The sequence below is a fragment of the Ambystoma mexicanum genome, chromosome 2p, assembly GCF_040938575.1.
Source record: "Ambystoma mexicanum isolate Mex_15411 chromosome 2p, UKY_AmexF1_1, whole genome shotgun sequence".
Classification (NCBI taxonomy): domain Eukaryota; kingdom Metazoa; phylum Chordata; class Amphibia; order Caudata; family Ambystomatidae; genus Ambystoma; species Ambystoma mexicanum.
This window is the reverse complement of record NC_090923.1, coordinates 1,242,040,550-1,242,063,109: the sequence shown is the minus strand read 5'-3', so window position 1 is coordinate 1,242,063,109 and position 22,560 is coordinate 1,242,040,550. Positions and strand designations below refer to the sequence as shown.

At 43.1% G+C, this 22,560-nt stretch overlaps 1 protein-coding gene across 1 annotated transcript in view; it reads left to right on the top strand.

Moving 5' to 3' along the window:
- The first annotated feature begins 410 nt into the window (after window positions 1–410).
- The window catches only part of LOC138567384 (actin, cytoplasmic 1-like), a 55,180-nt gene continuing 33,030 nt past the window's right edge, over window positions 411–22,560 (top strand). The window contains exons 1-3 of the mRNA XM_069645548.1: window positions 411–533; window positions 9,887–10,015; window positions 16,726–16,965. Coding sequence (XP_069501649.1) covers window positions 9,893–10,015; window positions 16,726–16,965 — 363 coding nt within the window. The 5' untranslated portion in view covers window positions 411–533; window positions 9,887–9,892. The remainder of the gene's footprint in view (window positions 534–9,886; window positions 10,016–16,725; window positions 16,966–22,560) is intronic.

Genomic DNA, 22,560 nt, shown 5'->3' with positions numbered 1-22,560 from the left:
GAGACTCGGTGATAAGTTTTTTATGGTCTAGCAACACAAATACAAATCCTGTTTTTGCCCTTATATGGCAATGCCCAAGTCTGGACTGACCTTGTTAATGCTTTACAATGTGGGAATTACAACACATTCCTACCAGGCGGGGGAACGTGGGAGGAGAGGTGCTGTGCCTGTGGGTGTGAGGAGGTCATTGCTCGGGGTTAAAGTTTGTAAGATAATACGCATGCAGGAAATGTATTTTCTTTGCTACATGTGCAGTAAAGGAGATAAGCTTGCAATACACCCTGCTAGCAATTAACGCTGAACTCAAGTAAAGTCCAGGGACACAGACCCTTTGATTATGACATCATCGTGATCAGCTCCAACCAAATGGAGCCCCTGCGAGTTTCTTGCGCCAAGAAGCACACGTGCGCACCTTATAAAAGCCAAATGCACAGCTTGCCCTCTTTGACTCTCAGCTCCATCACCTCAGGTGTGCAGTCGCTCTCCACCAGCCAGCACCCATTTCCTGACAGTCATACATTTACAATACAAAGGTAAGTAGATCCAACAGGGACGCTTCAAGGAGGTGAGACCAAAACCAACTATTAGATGCTTTCTTTTAATGGTATTTGATACTGACTTTGAAAGGTCCCAAGCACACCCTGTGTTGGATAAGTATTTGTGTAGGTGTTGTTTTAACTTTTAGTACACTTGAGTAACATTTTGGTCTCAGCATAACTGTTTCCTGTTTAGGCTTTAATGAGACATGTTTCGACATTAAATGAAAGTAAAACTCTTTTGGGTTTCTTTTGCGAAGGAACATCAGCTGAATTTTATAAATAATGTTGCAGCTGGTGCTAACGCAAGAAAAGGGCTCGCGAGAAGAGAATTCATTCTGATAAGCTTAGGGCAAGGAAAACATCAATCTGGGTAACAAACGATTTACAGTGAAAATGAGAGGTTGGGCTTAAAATTTGGCTGCTGTGATTTTTCTCGTGTCATTTGTCGAGGTGCAGCTGTTATATTATAACAGGAAGTTACTTACAATGGCCCAGCACATTTACGACTAAAGAAGGCTTTATGAGTCTTTCCAGGGTTAATGCAGAGCTGTACTTTTCGAAGTGTCCTTGCACCGTGGTTTCTTCCGCTGTGCCTCATTATATTGCAGTTTTCTGCTGGTGCGGGAAACCATTTTCACTGTTACTTTCTGTTGCCCTTCAAGAGTTCACCTTCCGTGTCCCCGCTGTCCGCCGGGCCGTCAATGCTTCAGCTCGAGTGTTATCAGTGAGACCCTCTCCCAAACCATTTCTGTGGAGGATCTGGCAGTGCCCCATCTGGGTGCTCCACTGTTGCCTGGGAAGATTGCCAGTCAAGCCACTGGTACTGGGAATCTGAGGCAAGAAATCCCTACGCTGCCCTAAATAAGAGCCTCCTTCCTCCGTGTTCCCTTTCATTGGTTTGTTTATGTTATGTCCGGATTCATTTATTGAAGAAGTGTAATGTGCCTACTGTGGACTAACTGCTTCCACGCGCAGAAGGGCACAATCAGAGATATCGGGGACAGAGAGTGAGCAAAGAGGCTTTGGGCAACTTGCTGCAGTACGAGACTACACTCATGATATCTCAGAATCTCATCAGGGAAAGATATGCATTGGAGAATGCTTAACTGAGAGAGAAACTTGGATGGCAGAACATTTCTTAAAACTCACCTAATATGCGACACAATTTCTTGTTTTTCGTAATCATAATTGTTCTTTTAAGAGACCGGATTCATTTATTGAAGAAGTGTAATGTGCCTACTGTGGACTAACTGCTTCCACGCGCAGAAGGGCACAATCAGAGATATCGGGGACAGAGAGTGAGCAAAGAGGCTTTGGGCAACTTGCTGCAGTACGAGACTACACTCATGATATCTCAGAATCTCATCATGGAAAGATATGCATTGGAGAATGCTTAACTGAGAGAGAAACTTGGATGGCAGAACATTTCTTAAAACTCACCTAATCTGCGACACAATTTCTTGTTTTTCGTAATCATAATTGTTCTTTTAAGAGACCGGATTCCAAACTGTGTTCCTATGCGTTGTCTTGCTTCCAAGACAAACAGGTTCCCCTGAGCTATCCTCTCGGCCCTATTGGTAATCAATCAATTTTCTCTAACTGGTTTTTACAAGCTAATATACCTGGCTCACAATCTGGCTTTTCCCAGTCACTTAAATCGCTGGGATTTTTGCTCACTCTCAACTCACTTTGGCACCACATACAAATGCCTGAGTGAGATCAGCAAACTTTCAACTTCTTGCGCGGCTGGCTTTGTCTCAGTTTGTCATTTCCGTACCCTGGTGCAATCTCTTGTTTCATCCCATATAGAATACGAAAACTCCATTCTGTCAGGTGTCCCCCCGTCCTCTCTGGCACTGTTAAAGGCGGTATTCAATGCTGCAGACTGACTTGTGGTGCGAGCGCGGAAATTTGACCATGTAACACTCACTTTAATTGGCCAACACTGGTTGCCTTTAGAGATCAGAATTATCTTTAAATTGCTATGCATTATATACAGGGCCGTCCACTGATCGACTGCTGGTTACCGGGGCGGGAAAGTAAAACTTTCAGGAGGCTCAAGAGCTCTCAGGAGACAGGACTCCCCTAACTTGGAAGTTGTAAAGTTTAAGTCCACTTTCACCTGGAAGAGATCTTTTTCTGGAGCGGCTGTGTCAGCTTGGAACGCTCCTCCGAATAATCTTCCGGTGACCACTGATTGCCTGAAGTTAAGAAGCAATCTGAAAGCCTGGATGCAGCCATCTGTCTTTTAGATGAATGGTTCTATAAAATTTAACTGATTTTGCTCGTAGTTCAGGCACTTTTCATTTTTCCATGACAAGTTGTGTGTCTGTTCTAACCATTACGTGCATGATGTTGTAAAGCGCACCAAAGCATGCGCGCCTGGTTCGCGCTATAAAATAACTGTTAATAAATAAAGATTAGCAGCGCAACCAGGGAGGGAGGGCAAGGATGAGTAACCTTCTAAGCGCAGCATTTGGAGGATGGTGGTGCTGGTAAAAAGGTGTGATTCTAAATACGTCATATTTGTAACAATTCCAGATTATGAGTTGGGATTGCATGGTACTATAAACCAGATTGGGTACACAAAATGTACTCCATGGGTTAAACACAGGTTATTTATACCACACAATAAATTCTGTACACCTCATCTGGTAAATCTGCCATAAGATTCCGCAAAATAATTAGGTGGTATTTTTAAAACAAGTAGTACTTAAAATAGTAGTACTGTAAATGCCTCAAATACAGAACTAGATGGGCACAAGCCAAAAAACACAAATGATGCCTGTATTGATCTCGGTGTTGGAAAAACCTCACCCACTAGAATGTGTCTTGAAGATCAATGTTAACTGTGCCACCCTCACATAGGCTGATTCATAGCTTTCTAGAAAGGAGGTGGCTCTCCAGGGCAGTCTTAAATTGTTGTCTCAGGAAGATAGCTCATGGGCAATGTCTTGGGAGGACAGCTCAGGGGCAATGTGCTCGCATTGGACGCAAGACAATACGGAGCAACACAGGTTCAGACCCCAGTCTGACTTAGAAACCGCTGGGTATTAAGCACTTTATAAATAACCAATTACAATTAGAGGCATTTTTGATCAGGGGTAGGGAGTTCCAATGGTGGGGTCAAGGAAGATGAAGGATAGCACTAAAAAGAATAAATGGCAAAGTTACCCACACATAAAGTATGGCGGAGAGGAATACTACCAGAAATGGTGTTGAGTTCAGATCTCCTGCCCTCCACACTCTCACTCTGCTTTTATCGGCCTTCACATCACGTACATTTGGTTAATGATACACTCTGTATGTGTTCTTTTGTACTAGCAGAACGTCATTAACGCTCCCCTTTTTATGACCCAAGCCGGCCTACTCATCACCCGCTTACTGTTGCAATCTAATTATGTATTCTATTGTAAGGCTTCAAGACATTGAATTTCTCCGTCAACCCATAAATCATCACATTTAGAACTTATTTTCTTTTTCAACCAAATTAAAAAAGATCGGAAGGACCCCCTGTCACAGAATCTTCTTTACTCGGTTGCCACAGTTTTGTCATGGATGCAGTGCTGTGAAAAATAGACCCAAAGGGTCTGATTCAGAGAATATTTGCCTGGTTCAAAGTGAATTTGTCCTGCTGAAAAGTGACTTTGCACTGTCGACACAAGCCCTGATTCATGGAACAGTGCAAAGTGTATTTTTGCAGTGCAAAGCCCAAAGTCATGTTGCACTGCAAAAATACACTTGTCACTGTTCCTTGAATCAGGGTTTCTGTCAGCAGTGCAAAGTCACTTTGAACCGGGCAAATATTACATGAATCGGGCCCACCGAGTTTTCGCAATGCCTCCCATCACACGACAGACCAAGACAGTGGTCTGATACAGCGTTCGAAATATACAAAATATAAAACTGTTAAACAAAGATATAGTACATAACAAAATTTCACAATTATGAGTCACATGCTACATAACAACAGTATTTCACAATGATGAGTAATTGGTTAATGGGCAAGGCATTTGGATAAGGCAAGGATTTTGGACCCACCGCAGTCCCTGTTCTGCTCCGCAATGGCACGCACATCTGTGAGTTTCAACTAGCAGAGTCCTGCTCACCCTTACTCTCTTATTTATCTCATGAGAGGAGTAAAGATAGGGTCCAGCTGCCCAAGGAGTCTATTCCCCCACTTTCCTGATGAGTGATAGCAAGCATGCCCTGCTTAGTTGCCCATCCCTACCTTTGCTCACTTAGTGCTCTAGTGGCCCTATATCTCCCTCATACCTTTGAGAATTTGAGGGTGGGGGTTGGGGTAGGTACTTACACCTTTCCTGCAGGTCAGGTGTTTCATTGACCCGAATTCCCACTCAAGCCTTAGGATAAGTCGGTAGGGCCACAACAGATGCATTTGCCAAGACGTCCTAAACTGGTGGTGTGCTAAAGACAGGTTTAAGCCTGTGATTAACTAAATTGTGATTGCAATTTGACTAAACCACTACTTATCCTGCAGGCAGGCAACATGCAGTTCCAAATGGTATCCAAAAATGTCACTGCAGAATTTATTTTACTGCGCTGTTTTTTACCAATTTTTTGCTGAGAAATGCAGGGCGTTAATTTGAGTCAAGCAATATGGGATGAGGGCTGGTGAGGGTGGGTGGGGCGGGGTGTGAAACCGATCCCAAAAAACCGAGGCACAACTTTAGAATGGGATCGGTTCAAGAGCTGAGGAATACAGCACCTTTTTCAATGTTGTAAGCGCACTACATATGATGTATTCTATGTTGATGGAAAAACACCACTTTTCAAATGCAGGCAGCCAGAATTGATAAAGCTGCACTTCAAAAGGATAGTGCTCAACTAGGAAGGGTCATGAACCTCAAAAGAGTTCTTGGCAAATTCCCAACTGAAGGTTGAAACACAGTGCCCCCTGATTCATAAAGTGATGTGCGGGGGAAGACTGTGGTGGGACATGCCCTTCTTATGTGTCTGTCTTTGGAACTCACACTCTTCGTCCGAGGACCAACCAGGAGATTTGTCTTTCAGGAGCAGGTCATTGCTTGATTGTTAAGGGCAGCTGACAAAGCCCTTTTAATGCCCTTAGGTGCGATGGACCTGGCGTAGTTTCATAACAGATATTTATATTTGTTTGGGGTTTCACTGCATTTTCAGCATTTGGAACCTGTTCGCTAAGAAGTTCAAACAAGCCTAGGTACTGATGTATGTAGCGTCATATAAGGGGCTCTACAGCTTTACTCTTTGAATGATGGATGCTGGATGATGGATGGAGTGGATGGAGTGGCCTTACTTGATATGACACTAATGGTGGTGTCAGCATCTGGACAAAACATCGCCTGAACACTGCTGGGCGCGGGCACTCACTCAACCTCACACCAACCTCACCTAAGTAATGTGCCACCTTTCCCTTGACCAGGTGTATGCCAAACCGGACTTTAAATGAATATCCTACAGACAGTCAACTCTGGGTTACTTGGAGGTGAAGTACCCACCTGAAACATTTGTATGTTTTGCTATGCTATGTTGTTGTGTGTTACATAGCGCAGCTTTTGTCAGATGCATGGCTTCTTTGTGCCAAATCTCTGAGAGTACACACACCGAAGAGGCCAAACATGTTTAGCAAAAAAAGGACCCTGAATACATAACAAACATAAACCTTTGTGCAGTAATGTGAGCAGTGCCCTATATTCAACAGGCCATTTCTCACTTCATCCTAATATAACAATGTGTAATGACTGTTCCTGTAGGAACAAGCATCTGCAAGACTTGGACGATATCCCTACTAATGCAGGTTAGGACATTACTTTTACTGACTCCTGTATCATCACCATCAAGAGGCACCCAATTAAGATCTAAAGAATTAGAAGTGTGCACCCCAAAATAAAGGACCTTTGTTTAAAAAAAAGTGTCAGAAAAAAAAGGCTAAATATGCACATAAATAAAAATCAGTATTATTAGTTGAAAATAATGTATAGTGATGGAATCCTGCCATTCGAACAGTTGACGATGTGAATACAGATTGCTGGTTAGTAATCAGACCTTTATGAGAAAGGCAATGGTTCTCCCTGAGTTTAATGTTTAACTGAGAAGAAATGATGTTGCCCTGATTCATAATGAACACTACCTGTGTTCAAATTATACTCTCTCGATTAGTGGCAGAGGCAATACTTGGAGCCAGAGGGTGGGAGGCACCGGCATTCTAAACGATTCAAAGTCAGAGGAGCCAGCTGAATATTTTTAACGGAAGGGCATAACATCTAACACGAATTAGCATGACCTAAGCAATGTAGAGGGTTCAGGGATGGAGTGGTTCATCTTGAGAAATACTTTAAAAAATAAGGGGTTAAAATAGTTCACTTAACAGCACAATTTTCGAATGAAATGCACTAAATAGCCATACAATTTACAACTGGTTCTCTAGATAAACACATGAAAAAGCCAATAGATTCCAAGTCACCAACAGTACACAGGACCATTTTGCATGATTCCTGTATACACAAAAATGTCAGCATTCCCAGTGTACACCACTGTGATGATGTTGCACATGTAATATGTGCTAGCATTGCCACTGTAAATCATTTTCATAATGCTTCAACCGCAGTTATATGCCGGCATTCCCTTCGTAAATTGCTTTATTGATACTGTACCCACAATACGTGCCAGCCAGCATTCATACAGTAAACCACTTTGTTGTTGTACCCCTAATACATACCAGTATTGCCAATGTAAATAGCTTCATGAAGCGGCGCCACAAATATATGCCAGTTGTGCCACTGTGAATCACTTTCAGTCAGTCAACTATCTTTATTCGACAGTGTGTCATTAGGTTTGCAATACAAACTAGTACCTGGCGCGCCGATGCCACGGGAAACAATGAACGTGGATTGGCTCAATTCCGAGACATACCACAGTGTAATCCCATGTATGCATTTGCGTGCATCGCGCGCCGGGTGTAAAAGCCTCTTCACTCACCTCCGTACACCGCCATTTCCGTCAATAAACTCGCAGAACCTGCGAGGCCGCCACAACACGCTGCGGCTTCAAAAATAGCTGGCGCTATCACAGAAAACAGCTTTCGACTTCTGTTCGAATCCTTTACAAGCTGTACACCTAGACAGAAAATGTCCTTCGACAGCACTGTAATTAACTTCTCCATTACCGGCAATCTCTCCATGAGAACTGCATTGAAAGTGAAGAAGGACCAACCAGCACTACAAACTCACAAAGCAACATGAATACAGTGGCCACAAGTAACATTGCAGGCAGACATATTTCATTGGCAAATGAAGAACTTGATTTATTGGAAATGAATCGATGTGAGCAAAACTCACAATGTGCAACCAAATGGGCAGTTGACACATTCAAAGGCTGGCTCACACAAAAAGGATATTCTGCTGCTTTTGAGATGCAACCACTCCATACTCTGGCCTCCCATCTACTCTCATTTTATGATGAGGTGCGCACAGTACATCGTACAGAATACCAACCACAAAGTCTCATCTCTCTACAATCCATTATAAACTGTCACCTCAACAATCCACCATTCAGCAGAAACATAAACATGCAAACTGAGGAATTTACTGCTGCCAACAATGCCTCGCCATAATCAAAAGACTGTGCCGAAATGGAAAAGACCAAGCTCAACATAAATCACCACTTACCTCCAGCGATCTTTCCAAACTACGTTCATGCAGCATTTTCAATGCAGCCTTTCTACAAGCAGTACAATACAAAGTATGGTTTGACATACAGATACATTTTGCAAGAAGAGGACGTGAAGGTCTTCGTCTACAGCCACCAAATGCTTTCCTGGTATTAACAGATGAAAATGGCAAACAATATGCCACATTCACATACGAGTTAACCACGAACCACCACAAACTATTTGACCAACAACGAAGTAAGCTTCGAGGAAGAATGTACGCTATTGCTACCGACCCCAACTGTTCAGTTAAATCTCCTCCTCTACATTTCAAAATAACCATCAGACGCAGCATGCTTTTTTGTAATGCCTCGTCGCTTCATCTAAAACCAATGCAAAGATGAACAAATTTGGTATACCAATCGTTCACTGTGTAAAAACACTCTTGGCGCTTTCATGCAACGCATCAGTGAACGTGCGCATCTAAGGAAAGTATACACCAATCACTGCATTTGCGACACCGCAATCCAACTTCTTTCCAATGCTGGCCTGGAAACCAGAGAAATAATGTCTGTGACTGGACACAAAAATGCTTCATCAATTTCCAATTACTGACAACCACAAGCCACACAACGAAACGCTTGGTCTTCCATTCTCTACAAGCGCCAATCTGCGCAACCAATACACACCAAATCTGACACAACTCTTCCACTTCGCAATGCAACAGATTCTGCCACAGCACCTACACCCTCTACTTCATTCTCCACCATTATGTCCAGCACCTCTACAAATAACTACAATCCTCAGTTTTCTAATTGCTCTTTCACTTTTCATGGCAATGTTCAATTTAATGGTCAATGATAGTTTTCTCCTACACACAAACTGCCAAATTATATTGTCCTTCACTAACATACACTGTTAAGGTTGAATGCATTTTTCTGTCATTGTTATTTTGCACTTATTGTTGAAACGCCTTACTTATTTCCCATTCTTCACTTATACATACCACAATAAAAGTCTAACACCTTCAATCTGCTTTTCCTTTTTTACTGCATGTCATGTCAATCAAAATTACACACATTGTTCGCCTGTATTACAAATTCCACATTGCTGACTTGCACGTTTCCATAAACGTACAAAATGTATCCAAAGTGTCAAAACTTTATTTTGCTTTTAATTCTTTCTTCACCATTACCTCCCCATGCATTACTACAGACCAACTTGGCCCAAAATGCGCCCTGTTGATCCGTAGTAATAAAGCAGTATGCGCGTTCTAGTGTTTGTAGAACAGACCCGTACTGCAGCTGCCGCCTTTTCAAATGGCAAAACCAATGCTGCTTGAAAAGGATACCAACGCCATTGGTATCCCGGGGCTAAAAAACCCGGAATACTAATGGAAATAAGCCCCTCGCTGGCGGGCCATTACCGCCTAATGGTAATGCTGCGTGACCTCGATTAACTTCGGGCCCCGGGTGGTAATGGCCCGCCGGCTCAGGGCTTATTGCCACAATAATCCAAATTCTTCTCTTGCCAATTGCGCCATTTCTGAGCATAGGATAAAATGAAAATTAATCTACAGTTTAGTGGGCACCATGTCTAAAGTATTATTCAGCCTAACATTTCACTGAACAGTTCCCCCAGATCCAGCATGCATTTGCGTTATTAACAAAAACTCACGTTTGTGTACGCATTTTCACAGATCATCATGGAAGATGATATTGCTGCACTGGTCATTGACAATGGATCCGGCATGTGCAAGGCTGGCTTTGCTGGAGATGACGCTCCCCGTGCTGTCTTTCCGTCTATCGTGGGGCGCCCAAGGCACCAGGTAAGTAGCCCTCATTTGCACAAAGAGGATTGCCTAGGCCAGAAGCTTATTTCGGTTTAGGTCTATTTGTTTGGAAAAAATTGACCTTTTCCGATTTGACTGAATTTTCTTTGTTTTTTTGTTTGAAAATGCGGTGGTGACCCCCCAGGCCGCGGCCCCTCTAATTCCCCCCATCTTAACCTATTCCCTTACCCCACCCCACATCTATATGTAATTAAAATTGAACGAAATTTCTAAACAATTTGAACAAAAAAATGTGGTCAATTCGAAAAAGGTCAATTGGGCCACGATCAAGTATGCTAATACCGCTTACTTCATTGTACTTTCTGCATATACAAACCTACGAATATAAAGGCTAACTAAGTTAATGTTTCAACAGTAGGCTTACTGAGTAACTATTGGCAAAGCAAATTATCAGTAGCAATTAAATATTTGAAGACTGTTTGCCATCAGAATGTAAGCTCATATTTAAAACTAGGCGACATGAATTCATGTATAGATGGTTGAAATTAACATATTTCATTGAGTGATTTGAATAAGAGGGTGCACACTGAAAGTTATACTGCCTCTAGGCACCTCAACAAACAAGTTTTGCTAGCTCTATGAATTCGGCCATAGCAAGAGCAGAGAAGAGTCATGACAGGGAGGTTTTAAGACGGTTTGGGTGGGAAATGACCTTGGACCTATTTAGGAAGGCAGGAAGTGCCTTCCAGGTCAAGTTTCTATGGACAGAGTCTTGTTTGACACAGCTGATCTGTAGCAGTAAGTATTGGCCAGTTCTGGAATGAGTGAAGAAATGGGGCTTCTATTTTGAGTTTTGACTTTTAGTTGGCACTGAAGCACAACCTATAAGCCAAAACTATTGCCTAGAGTACAGCTAGGGGTGGGATGGGATTTGAGAAAGGACACACAGCTTGTAGGTGTTGTATGGTTATTTCCCACTCATTGACTGCCCATGGCCATGCTTATTCCTATAGCTGTTCACACCCACTTCCTGCCCCTACCAGCCCAAATCATATCCTCCTGTTTTTTCTTGAGGTAGCGATATGAAGCAGTAACATCAAACTGTGCCTGCCAGTGTTGTTTCAGAGCAGTCTTCTGAAAGTTAATGGCTTAACTGGAGTTGTAAATCTGCTATGTGTGTAATGTAAATGCATTAACTAAGTGTGACTTTAACTATTTGAGTTATAAGCAGTATACCTGTCCTTCACGTGCGGCTTGTTGAAAATAAGCATTGGCAAGGCCAACAGTTTTGGCCCGAAAGCAATTTCAATCTTTGTTTGAAGTCAGTTAAAGTCTGTCAGATGAGGGCTGAATGGTGAGATTGATGGTTGCACCTTCTGACCTGGGGGGAAAAACTGCCTATGGCATTTTGAACTTTGGAAGATAACTTGCTTAGAATCTAAACCGGCCATTAAGCCCTGATCATATAAAAGAGACACACCCACTTGCAGAAACTATTTGATTCAAAAATTCAAATGTGTTAATCATTTAAAATGCCAGCTCTGTGTTGAACCGTTGCTCCCAATACCGTCTCCCACTGTCCTGCTCACTTTGCGTCCAGACACCTTTTTATAACTGCTTTGCCTCTCACCTGGTGTTCTGACTTTGTCTCCCCGCCTACCTATTCCTTGTACTCTGACTATTCCCCTTCCAAAGAGTGTGACCTTTGATGACGTTGGCGCCGATACGGAGGCCTTTGAGGGACACCACTCGAGGGACGTTGACGCACAGCGCCCTCTACTGTGGAACATTTTTTCCGAGGCAAGCTGGAAGTGGATTTATCAAAGATAAGGAATACGTGAGATGACAGAATCCATTTGAAATACCCTTTCTTTCGACCTTCTTCCTGTAATGAACTTGAGTCACTGACGGCAAACTGACCTCAAGATATCTGATGGTGTGCTTGAGTCTACTGCTACTTTTGCAGTCTGGGGATCCATGTGCTATTTTCTGTTTTCGGACGTGCAGACTTTGTATCATCTCTCCTCCATTGAGTGTCATGGAGGCTTTCATCAGCGGATTATCTCGGTGTGTTACTCCTGTACTGAGGTTGGGGAGGTGAGGGTCACAGTGGAAATGTTATATATGACAGATAGTGCCTTAGAACGGGCCTCCATTTTTAGTTTGTTCATAGTGTCCACTTACAGGTCAATCAATAACTCAGTTCGAACCATAATTAGGATTTCTTTCAGTGTGCACGGTTGACTGAGATGACTCGCTTCCCGCTATTGCTTGTATCCTTAGAGTCTCGTCATTTAAATAGCGAGAAAACTCACAGTGCTTCAGTCATATTCTCAGTCTCATCACAAAATTGTCCATTGTTTCAACTTTTTCCTGGACCGTGATATGAAAAACATGTATTTCATAATCTACATTAGTATGTGGTGCAAAATAATCAGATAGTGCTCCCTTTAATTCAACGAATATGAACATTGTGCCATCTGGTAACTCATACAATATGTCACGGACTGCTGATGTCACTGCCAGTGTAAGAAGACTCCTTTTCCTGTGGTCCTCTAGTGGAACTGCAGCGTCAATGTATATGTTGAAATCTCTAATCCATTTCACCCACCAAAGGCCCAGGTTGCTGGTATCAGATAAATCAAATGCATCCAGAAGTTGCAAGGACAACGAGTCAGTTCTCAATTGTGGAAATATTCCTGCAGACGATGTCGGGACAGTGGCCAGAATGTCTTCTTCCAACATGATGCCTTTCCTTCCCTTCTAATCTATTTATATATCCTCTATAAAATGTCTTCTTTTTGACACTTCCACACCCAGGAGACTGGCAGTCGTCTGTCTCAGGCCTCTGCCAACACCACCAGCAGCTGGGCCACACCCCTAGCTCAAGTGCCCCCCCAGCGTGTCAATTAAATGCCTTGACCAACCGCTGAATAGCTCACGCGGCACATCTAATGCCTGATCCCTTATTTCTGCACATATCATCCATTGCTTATTTATTTTGTTTCCTTTGAGGTGCAGTGGCTCTGCCGCCTCTGCAGCCCTCCTTACACACATGTGCTCTCTGGCGGTGTACAGAGGGCAGCTGCTTCCTCTGTAGCCCTCCGTGCACACATGCGCTCTGCTGCAGTGTACACAGGGCAGCCGTTAGGTCTATCAGCAAAACCCCTCTGACGTTGTTCCTCTGTAGACGCACCCTCCCACTGTGCACGGATGTGTTAATTGACACTCCACGGCGAGTGAAATCTGCTTCTCAAGCCACCGCAAAAAGCAAACCTGCACATATTCCCTTTGCGAGGCTGTATCCTTTGTCGCCAATGTCGGTTTGGACAGCGACTGGCGTTCACAAGTACCAGTCACACTTAATAAAACACAGTTTATTTTCGAACTCAGGTTTATTCAAAATTCAATCTACTCTACTTCACCCCACCCCTGCAACGTCATATCCATTTCCCCTCTCGTCAACTGCAGTCCCTACTAAAACATAACAAGGAGGACTGCTTACACACACCAATGACATTACAGCGAACTGTCCAAAACTGGTGGGTGGCAACCATATGCTGAATGTACATTTTGTTTACTAGTTTCCTTTTTAACTCTAGAGAGCTCATATCTGAGTACGGTTTATAGTGAAAATGTCGAAAACAAAAATGTCGAAAAAAATAATGTTGAAAAAAAAATGGATTTTTTTTAAAACGTTTTTTTAATGGGGGGGAACCCCCTGTTTATTTTTTATAGCTATACCCAAAAAAACATAAAAATAAAAAAAGAAACATTCAACTTTTTTTTTGTAAATTTTTTTTTCGACATTTTTGTTTTCGACTTTTTGCAGTCGACATTATAACTGCACACCTTTTGGGTATTTATGTGTTTGTAATTATGTATATAGTTTTTGGTACGAATTTCTTTGTTATTTCATGTTTTGTTGTTATAAGTAAAATGAAAATAAAACATGCAAAAATAACTGCACACCTTTGAGTTCCATGTAATTTGATGGTGGGGACACGTTACGTTTACACTTCAACTTAAACGGGTGCCCCCCACAACATTTTCGCCAATTGAATGGCGGAGTGCAAAAGGGGATGGCAAAAGACAGAGTGTAAAGCATGTACACCGCCTTTTGCACTTCGCCACACAAATTGAGTAAACACTGTATATGCATGGCAGGCAGCATTCACAATGGATCCATGCTGCTGCATAAATGCAGGTCGACGCACATGCTGGAGTATTTGTATGGTAAAGAGGATGGGAGGCTGCAGAAACTCCTGTCATGTACTGCCCCTCTTCTCCGCCACACAAATCCATGAAAATGACCTGTGGTGGGAATCTGCAGCTGTACATTTCTGCCATGGGCCTTTGGATCTGGGATCGTATCTCTCCAGCCCTGAAATCTCTTCATTGGTTCCAGATAAATTCAAGACCCTCCTCTTTGTCCAATAGGCTTTCTGGGGCCTGAGCCCAAAATACCTTCAACTTTCCCTCCGTAAATGCCTTCCCACTCGAGCTCTTCGCTCCTCCTCCTCCAACTCCCTCAGGGTCAGTCACGCCTCCCTTTGGAACAGCCTCCCTGCCACTCTAAAACTTGAGAACTATCTCCGGTTCCGGAAGCACCTCAAGGCCTTCCTCTTTGCTTCTGCCTTCGCTCTTCCTCTTCCCTGCTGATCTGTCTGCTTCAGCTCAGTGCACCTGGCTATACTCTGATTTCATGCCCAGGTGCCTGCCCACCCAGCCACACACCAGCACTGCCTCCTGGCAACCCTTGCACTTCGGTCTGTATCTGTAACCCTACAGTCCTCTTACCTGCACTTATCAGACACCCCCTTGTCTGCGCTTTACAACTCGCACTTGCCACCCTGCTAGCTGCACTACCAGTTGTTGTTTTTTATCTCTTGCTCAGCACTTTCCCTTGCACTCTCCCCCCTTCCCTCTCCCCTGCACTTGAGCATTCTCAATGTCACTGGGCCTAGTAAAATCGTTGTTTTTGTATTCCCTTGTTCCCCTCCCTTGCCTCGTCGCACTCTGCAACACGTGTGTATGAGCGCGATACAAATAAAATATCATGTCATACGCAGGGCTCAAAATGAGCCCATAGGTATTTTGCCCTGCTCTTTAATGCACTGCACTTGCAATCTAGAGGCATGGTGGGGAGGGCACTAAATATGCTTGTTTGGACTTGCTGAGGAACATGTCCTTGATTAGCAAAAGTACAGTAGGCAAGCCAGTAGATTGATATTTCAGGATTATGTGGAACGCGATTCGAGAATTGACATTTTCAGTTTACACGATCTGCTGAACTGGGTGCTTTCGTGAGAAATCACCCCAGTGAGTCGGTTCACTGTGGTCACATTCACGTACCTGGTTAACCATTTGATAAGTAATGAAATTAGCATGATTGCAAGGGCTGACACATTCCACATATTTAAAAAATCATTACATCAAATGACACCATTATAGATGCAGTGGACACTATAGAAGGCACTCTGCAAATTCCTTTAAACATCCATATGCATCGACTGCTGGGTTACTTCCCATTTCTCTTGCTTTAAGCACCAGGGGGTTCTGGTCTGCTAACTAAACAAGCATTGGAAAAGCCAATTGTTTTGGCTTTTGTAATTATACTAACGGGCAATAAGATGGCAACCGCTGTAAAATGCTATGAGTACCTGGGCATATGATAGCAGTGCCTGGCAAATACTTATACACAAGAAAAAACTGCTGGCTTAGCCAGTGCTTGTTTTTAATGGGGTTTCAAATGCGAGGACACATATGGGCCTCATTACGGGTCTGGCGGTAACCCTGCCTGTGATACCGGCGGGTTGCCGCTAGACATGAAAAATAATTCTGCCACCTGACTTCCCTTCAGGCGCCAGTGATTCTGTTACTCCCCATTCCCATACAGTCCTTGTGGACTCTATGGGAATGGGAACCACAGAAGCACCGGCGCCGTTGCTAACCGTGACGGCTTGCCTACCGTGGCCGCTGTGTCCGGCAGGGTCAGCCCTGGGGGCACAGCTGCTCCGGCAGGTAAACCCATAGTTGTTTCCGGACCGGCACACTTGTAATGAGGCCCATATACTCCTTCTCTATCAAGTGGTTTAAGATGTCATTATTACACTGGTAGACGTTTACAGCTGCAATTACTAACTCTCAGAAGACTACCGTGAAATAACACAGGCCCTTTACCAAACAAAGTTATATGTTACTGATTTATAGAGCTAGGTCAAAAAGGTCCCAGGGGGATGCATATTGGGTTGGGAGGGCGGGGTGAGGCCGCCATACGGGATAACATGGTGCAGTCAATGGATGGGCAAATAACCAAACACCCACAGGCTGTGTAGGTCCATCCTCATGTCATCTATCTCCTGCCGCCTCTTACCAGGGCAAATGTTTCGGCTTATAGACAACGATTTCAGTGCCACTTAATAACCAAAACTAAAAAGACTGTCTTGCAACAGGTGGTCCATGATGCTCTTACAATGAGGGATGGCCCTGGATGCCCCATCAAATAAGAACATCAAGCGGGAGCTTGAGAATGACTTAACAAAACATCTACAAAGAATTTTCTTTAAAATGTATATACTATACACTTTGGTGAAACATATTCATTTCAGATATTGTGAAACCTAAACAGATTTTACCATTAATTTCCGATTGAATATTCACTTTTCGAAAAACTGTATGTTTTAGTTAACTGCAAGCACATGTGAAGAATGTTCTTTTGAACACATTCATCATCTTTTTTCTAGGGGGTAATGGTTGGCATGGGCCAGAAAGACAGCTACGTTGGTGATGAAGCTCAGAGCAAGAGGGGTATCCTGTCCTTGAAGTACCCCATTGAACACGGTGTTGTCAACAACTGGGATGATATGGAGAAGATCTGGCACCATACTTTCTACAACGAGCTTCGTGTTGCCCCAGAGGAACATCCTGTGCTTCTTACAGAAGCTCCCATGAACCCTAAGGGCAACAGAGAAAAAATGACACAGGTATGTACATCTATATCTGATCCTTGAATGAGCAGAACTATTTAAAATTGGCACTGTCTTTCGATGTATCATTTTGTATACTCAGTCACTTTTCACAGCTTTTGGTTTTCAGCATCTGTATAATTTTCCTGGAACCACCAACCAACTTCAAAACTTCTCTATTCATCCTCATTTGGAAGGTGTTACCCTCCGTAGGCTCATTTTGTCTCTGCCAAAAAGTCAAATGCCTCCCTTAGACTTCAGTAGGAACAGCTGCCGAGCAAACACCTTCATTGCCTCCCATAAAATATTTCACTGCAGTTTCACTTCAATTGAATTACACGTAATGGAAAAATATCACTCTGAGATTTGTGAGACAGGCATGGTAGCAAGAGAGAAAAAGACACAAGATATAACAGTTTGAAAACCTTTATTTAAAATGTTTGGGGTTGGTTTAATGCCTAACTTACCTTATCTCTAATTTGGGTATTCCCTCAACTGATGTTTCTAAGGATAGTTGCAACCCGTAAATCCCCAAAACAAAAACTGTCTGTGTTAAACCTATGCTTGCCCTCGCTCTGGAAACAAATGTTGTGCAGGGGGTTTCTTCTAAAAGAAATATAGTGTCAGAAAGAAATATATCCAAGACTGGATTCAGGTGGACTTCTTGTCAGGATCGGAGCTGTCAGTACACCATATAGTTGTATCTTTAGCTTTTGAAAAACTTAGAGGCATGGTTCCTGTAGCCTCAAAACAACCTAGTTCACAAAACCCTCATAGATTTGCTTGGACTCCCTTCCCCAAGCTTTTGCCCGTTTTGTTAAAAAAAGATGCACTGTTTCTTTAGGCCTCTCAAGGATCCCTTCCCCACCGTAGGCCCCTCTTGTTTCAACAGTTCACCTCACAGTCTCTTTCGGGCCTCTCAGGGTTCCCTTACCCAGTCTGTGACCCCTCTGGTCTCAAGGGTTCACAACAAATTCACAAAACCCAAATGTTCAGCTTGTCAGGATTCACTTTTCAAAACCCAATTCCTTCTCTTTAGGTCAGAACAGCCTTTTATAACACTTTGGGGATTTTGCTCCAACTACACCTTCAGTGTAGCTCCCCCTTTTTCCACCTTCTCTTAAGTGGTGCCATCCGCCTCCTTTTTTCAACACTGAGTCAGTATCAGAAACTTTCGAGAGCGCAAGGCCTTACTCACCGCCATTGGGCAACGACTTTGATACTTAGTCCCCTTCTCTTTTACGTGCTTTCTCTGTCTTGCTTTGGCTGCTGCGGTGCCTCTAATACATGGGATTCTTCTTTCTCCCCATGTCTCTAGCACCCTCTGTGTTTCCTTCTGTTTCGCTTTGCCCTTATGCCTCTTGTATACTTTCTTTCCTTCTTTTCCATGCCACTTGCACTCATTTCCTTTTGCCTTTCAATTATGTTACCCTTCTTCTCTTCTGTGCCGTCTGCACACTGTGACCTCTTTCCTTTTCATTCGTGCCACTCGCATGCTTTTCTTTTTTATTATTTCCTTCGGTGCCTTTTACACACTTCAACTTCTATTTCTTATTTCCTTTTGGGTGGCTCCCACCCTCTTATTTCTGTCCTTTCCTTTGAATACTTTTAACTCTTATTCCTTTTCTCCTTTCATGCCACTTACACACTTCTTTTCCCATTTAAATCTCCTGCCTCAGCCTCACACGCGCACTGGGTTTCTTCTCGCTCAGAAACTCACTGGTTAGCGCGATGCTGTTGGGAAAGGATCGTCAGCTGCATTGTCGATGTCAGGGTCTCGCCACCTGCCCTCATACACCCCTGGGACCTGGACACCTCCCAGTGGAATAGGCATCTGTCCGGCCACAGCCCACAGGACAGCATATGCCTCAGTCGGCTCCTTGAAGACGGGGCTCACTCGCCACGCTGCAAAACTCACAGCACACCCGGTCAATGTCTCTGCATCCAGCTCTCCTGCGGACTCCTCGGGGCACTTCTGCTGCAGCTTCCATGGTTTACTCAGTATTTACAACTCACTCTGTATCTCTGGCAACAAATGGTTTAAAAATAAGAAGGGATCCCCTGCTGGACTCAGCCACACAGCCTCCCGTTTTAAAGTGCTAAAATGCAATATAAGAAATAAGCCATAGTAGAGGTTCTCTCAGCTTGGAAGTTCATCCCTGAGCTTTAGGAACAGCTAATCACTTCATTGCAGATCACCTCAGTGCAGTGTGTGGCAGCTCACACATGGGCTTTCCATTTCCCCCGAAATCGGGATCCAGAGAGACAAAGGGATTGCTTACTCAGTTGTGACCTATTACAGTAAGGGGAACAAAGCAATTCATCTTTTTTGTCTTTGGTGATTCTGTCCAGGTCTCTATGACCAGTAGCTGTGGGATGAGATGGACAGAGTCACATATCTCTTCCCAATCGGAACCTAAGAGGAATTTCACTTCTCTAGGCTGCATACTGGCCACTTTCAGAGAATTGCACTTTCTCAGGTACATCACCAACTCAGGATCCCCAAGCAGTCCATTTGTCACCTCTGTGAAGAGACAGATATAACCTTTCCCAAGGACCCACAAAAAACAATCAACATTTTCCTAGTAATTATTTTTCGATTGTGCACAAACATTTCCAAATGACCCTACAATTCTATTAATTAGATACCGCCAACAAGACCTTATTTTTCTTTTCCCTACTTTTTGTATTGTGTATTTGGGTTTTATAATATAGCACAGACCTATGCAGGAAGCTACAGAGCGCTGTACATGTTGATGAGAACGAGGTAAGATAACATATCATGTGTTTAATTACTGGGTGTTGGAGGTAAGGTAAGATATGACGTGGGTAACCACTTGGGTTGTAAGGTAAGGTAAGGTATGAGACGAGGTAACTAATGATAATTCTACTCAATACATTTTCCAGGAATACTTGTGGTTAACTCACAGGATAAAAAGGACATTCCTCAGATCTCCTTAATCATTAAATACTATTTCTAATAAAATATTAATCTTAATTCAAGTGCAATTTATCGGTGAAAGATTAATGGAGCTGAGGTCAACGTAAAACGTAAGTTAGAAACAAAGTGTTACCGCACACGCTTGATATTTCGAATCTGTGAATATCATCTCTAGACAACCAATACTAAATTTCACTTAAATATGAAATGTTCAAAACAAGCTGTGGTGGGAACCTGTCATGTCAAGAGAGGGCCTGGTAAACGTTGTGTTCTTGATCTCTACTTACTTTGCCTATTGAGAGCATATCCAGTTATGAATGATACATGACGGACTCATGTAACATTCATTGGAATTAATATCAGAGAGTTTACTTCGTTTGTACTTTTCTTTATGTATGTTGATTTTCTTACTGTGTATTTGTTTCCCCAGATAGCCAATAGTCCACAGATATGGGTAATTGGTGCTGTCTGATATAGCAAGCCTAGGTTTCAATATAGTATTTTATGTGTTTTCTTTCTCTTTTAGCAAGCACTATTCCTTTATTAACACTCTTAGGTATGTTTCCCTTCGAGAGTTGTTCATACAGGAAGTTGATGGAAGTGTAGGCCAGGTGTGAAAGGGACTGAGGCGCAGAAATGCTACCACACCCTATCTGGGGAGATTACGCAAACCCAGCGCCTCACTTCGAGACAGAAATGCAAACTAACCAATCCACTAACAATTTCCCACTCTGCATACACCTCTCAAACTCTAAACCAAACACAACCACAAACCTACAGAACAACAAACCGCACAAACTTCACTACACTGCAACAACAAAACAAAACACATATATACTCACACAACAGAACATGACTACTGGCCGCCAACTCCCCAGGCCCAGCCAACGGACCCACCGTGCTGAGGCCACCAACAGCAAATCACTGCTCTCTTGTACTTTTCCAGCTTCCTCCCACTAACTCACCCTCCCTTTTCCCCCTTTTTCAGAGCCGCCAGAGCGCCAGGGGACCACTCCGGTGGTGATAGTGCGCGGTACAAATATCCTTTAACATTAACATTAGCATACCTATAAGCAATTCATCATTTGGAGAAGTGAAAGCACTTTTCAACCAACTAAGCTTGTAGGGTCCCTCTAGGTAGGCCGTATACCTTGTGGCACCTAGGGCTAGGCCACTCTAATATTAGGAAAATATCATAATGAATACACAGGACTCTTTCTCCTTACATAAAAGGGGCCTGAGAATTACACCCACTGATGAGATACAGAAATTCTCTCTTTGGTTAGGGAAACTCGCATAGCCATCCATTTATAAGACCCCCTTACTTTTATAGATACATACATCAATGTTGGTCACACAGAAAGTCAGTTTCAGTGTGTCTTGTTAAGACCTGAAAGATGTTGATTAACGCAATACCTTCTCTTACAGTGACCATATATTTTATTTAAACAAATAATCTTTCGCAAATAAAATGCATTTTGTGACAGGTGCGCTTTTCCTTGAAATTCATTAAACACCTGGGAGTTCCCAGGTGCCGCATATGGTGCTACAGACTTGATTGAGATTCAAGCCATAGCACTATTCTACCACCTGGATCAGTATCATCCCATGCCTTATTTTACCAGCAAGCTGACACTGCTCACAGCACCAGCAGGCATGCCTGTAGAGACTTCTGGTGAAAGAGGATGCGATAGACCATCAACCAAGAATGACAAAGAAAACCCCTCCAAATAAGCTCACTTCTGGAACTGTGGTGCTGTGGAGGAGTTCACTACCCACTACAAGCCACTCCCGCCCCAAGCTACCTGTCCCATTGCCAAATTGCTAATCTAGGCTCCACTGGAACAGCAAATGACCAACCTGTGTGTAAACATCAATAACAACAATATAAACCAAGTTCTTTTTGTGTGAACCACACGTCTCAGAGACACAAATGAAATACCTTTTTAGAATCCTTTTCAGGACCACAACATTGCTCAAGATAACCACTGTTATCGCCTTTTGCTTGTTTAATTCCCAAATGTTAAGACAACATTTTTGTCATCAGATTCATCACTGCTAATTTGCACTTGTATATTCATCCACATTGGATGAATTTGTGTTTGTGGGAAATAAAAGTTGCTTTTTGTACTCATCATACTGATAGTATTTTGGGATTAACTTGTATACTAACAGGACAAAGTAATGTATGTCATAATCAAACTGAACGCTTGATTAACCTTGGCATGTCTTTTGATAAACCTGTTGTGATGAATCCAGAGAATTCGTCCATACCCCCTTTGGGACTAGGGAAGTGAGCCTGCTAAGCTTAACATCCTCTAGGGGACAAAGCAAGCAGGAGCCCACTGGTGGTGACCCATCTTAGAGGAAAGTACATCTGCAAAGAGGGATGTGCGTTATCCTCTCTTGTCTGACGATCCCAATATCTTTGTTGGCTATATGGGAATTAAAGTGTGTGATGACTTGAAACTTCCTGTACGAATGGCTGGTATAGTTTCTGACCCTCTTTCTACTCCATCCTCAACTAAAATGAGGGAACAATGGATAGTCCCACCCCCCAACAGAGGGAAAGATAAAGAGCCGATCAGAGCTTGGCAGGAGGAGAAGAGAAACATGTGCAACAAAAGAGGACCAGAGACCTCTGCCTGGGAGGTGTGGCAGGAGAGTGGAAG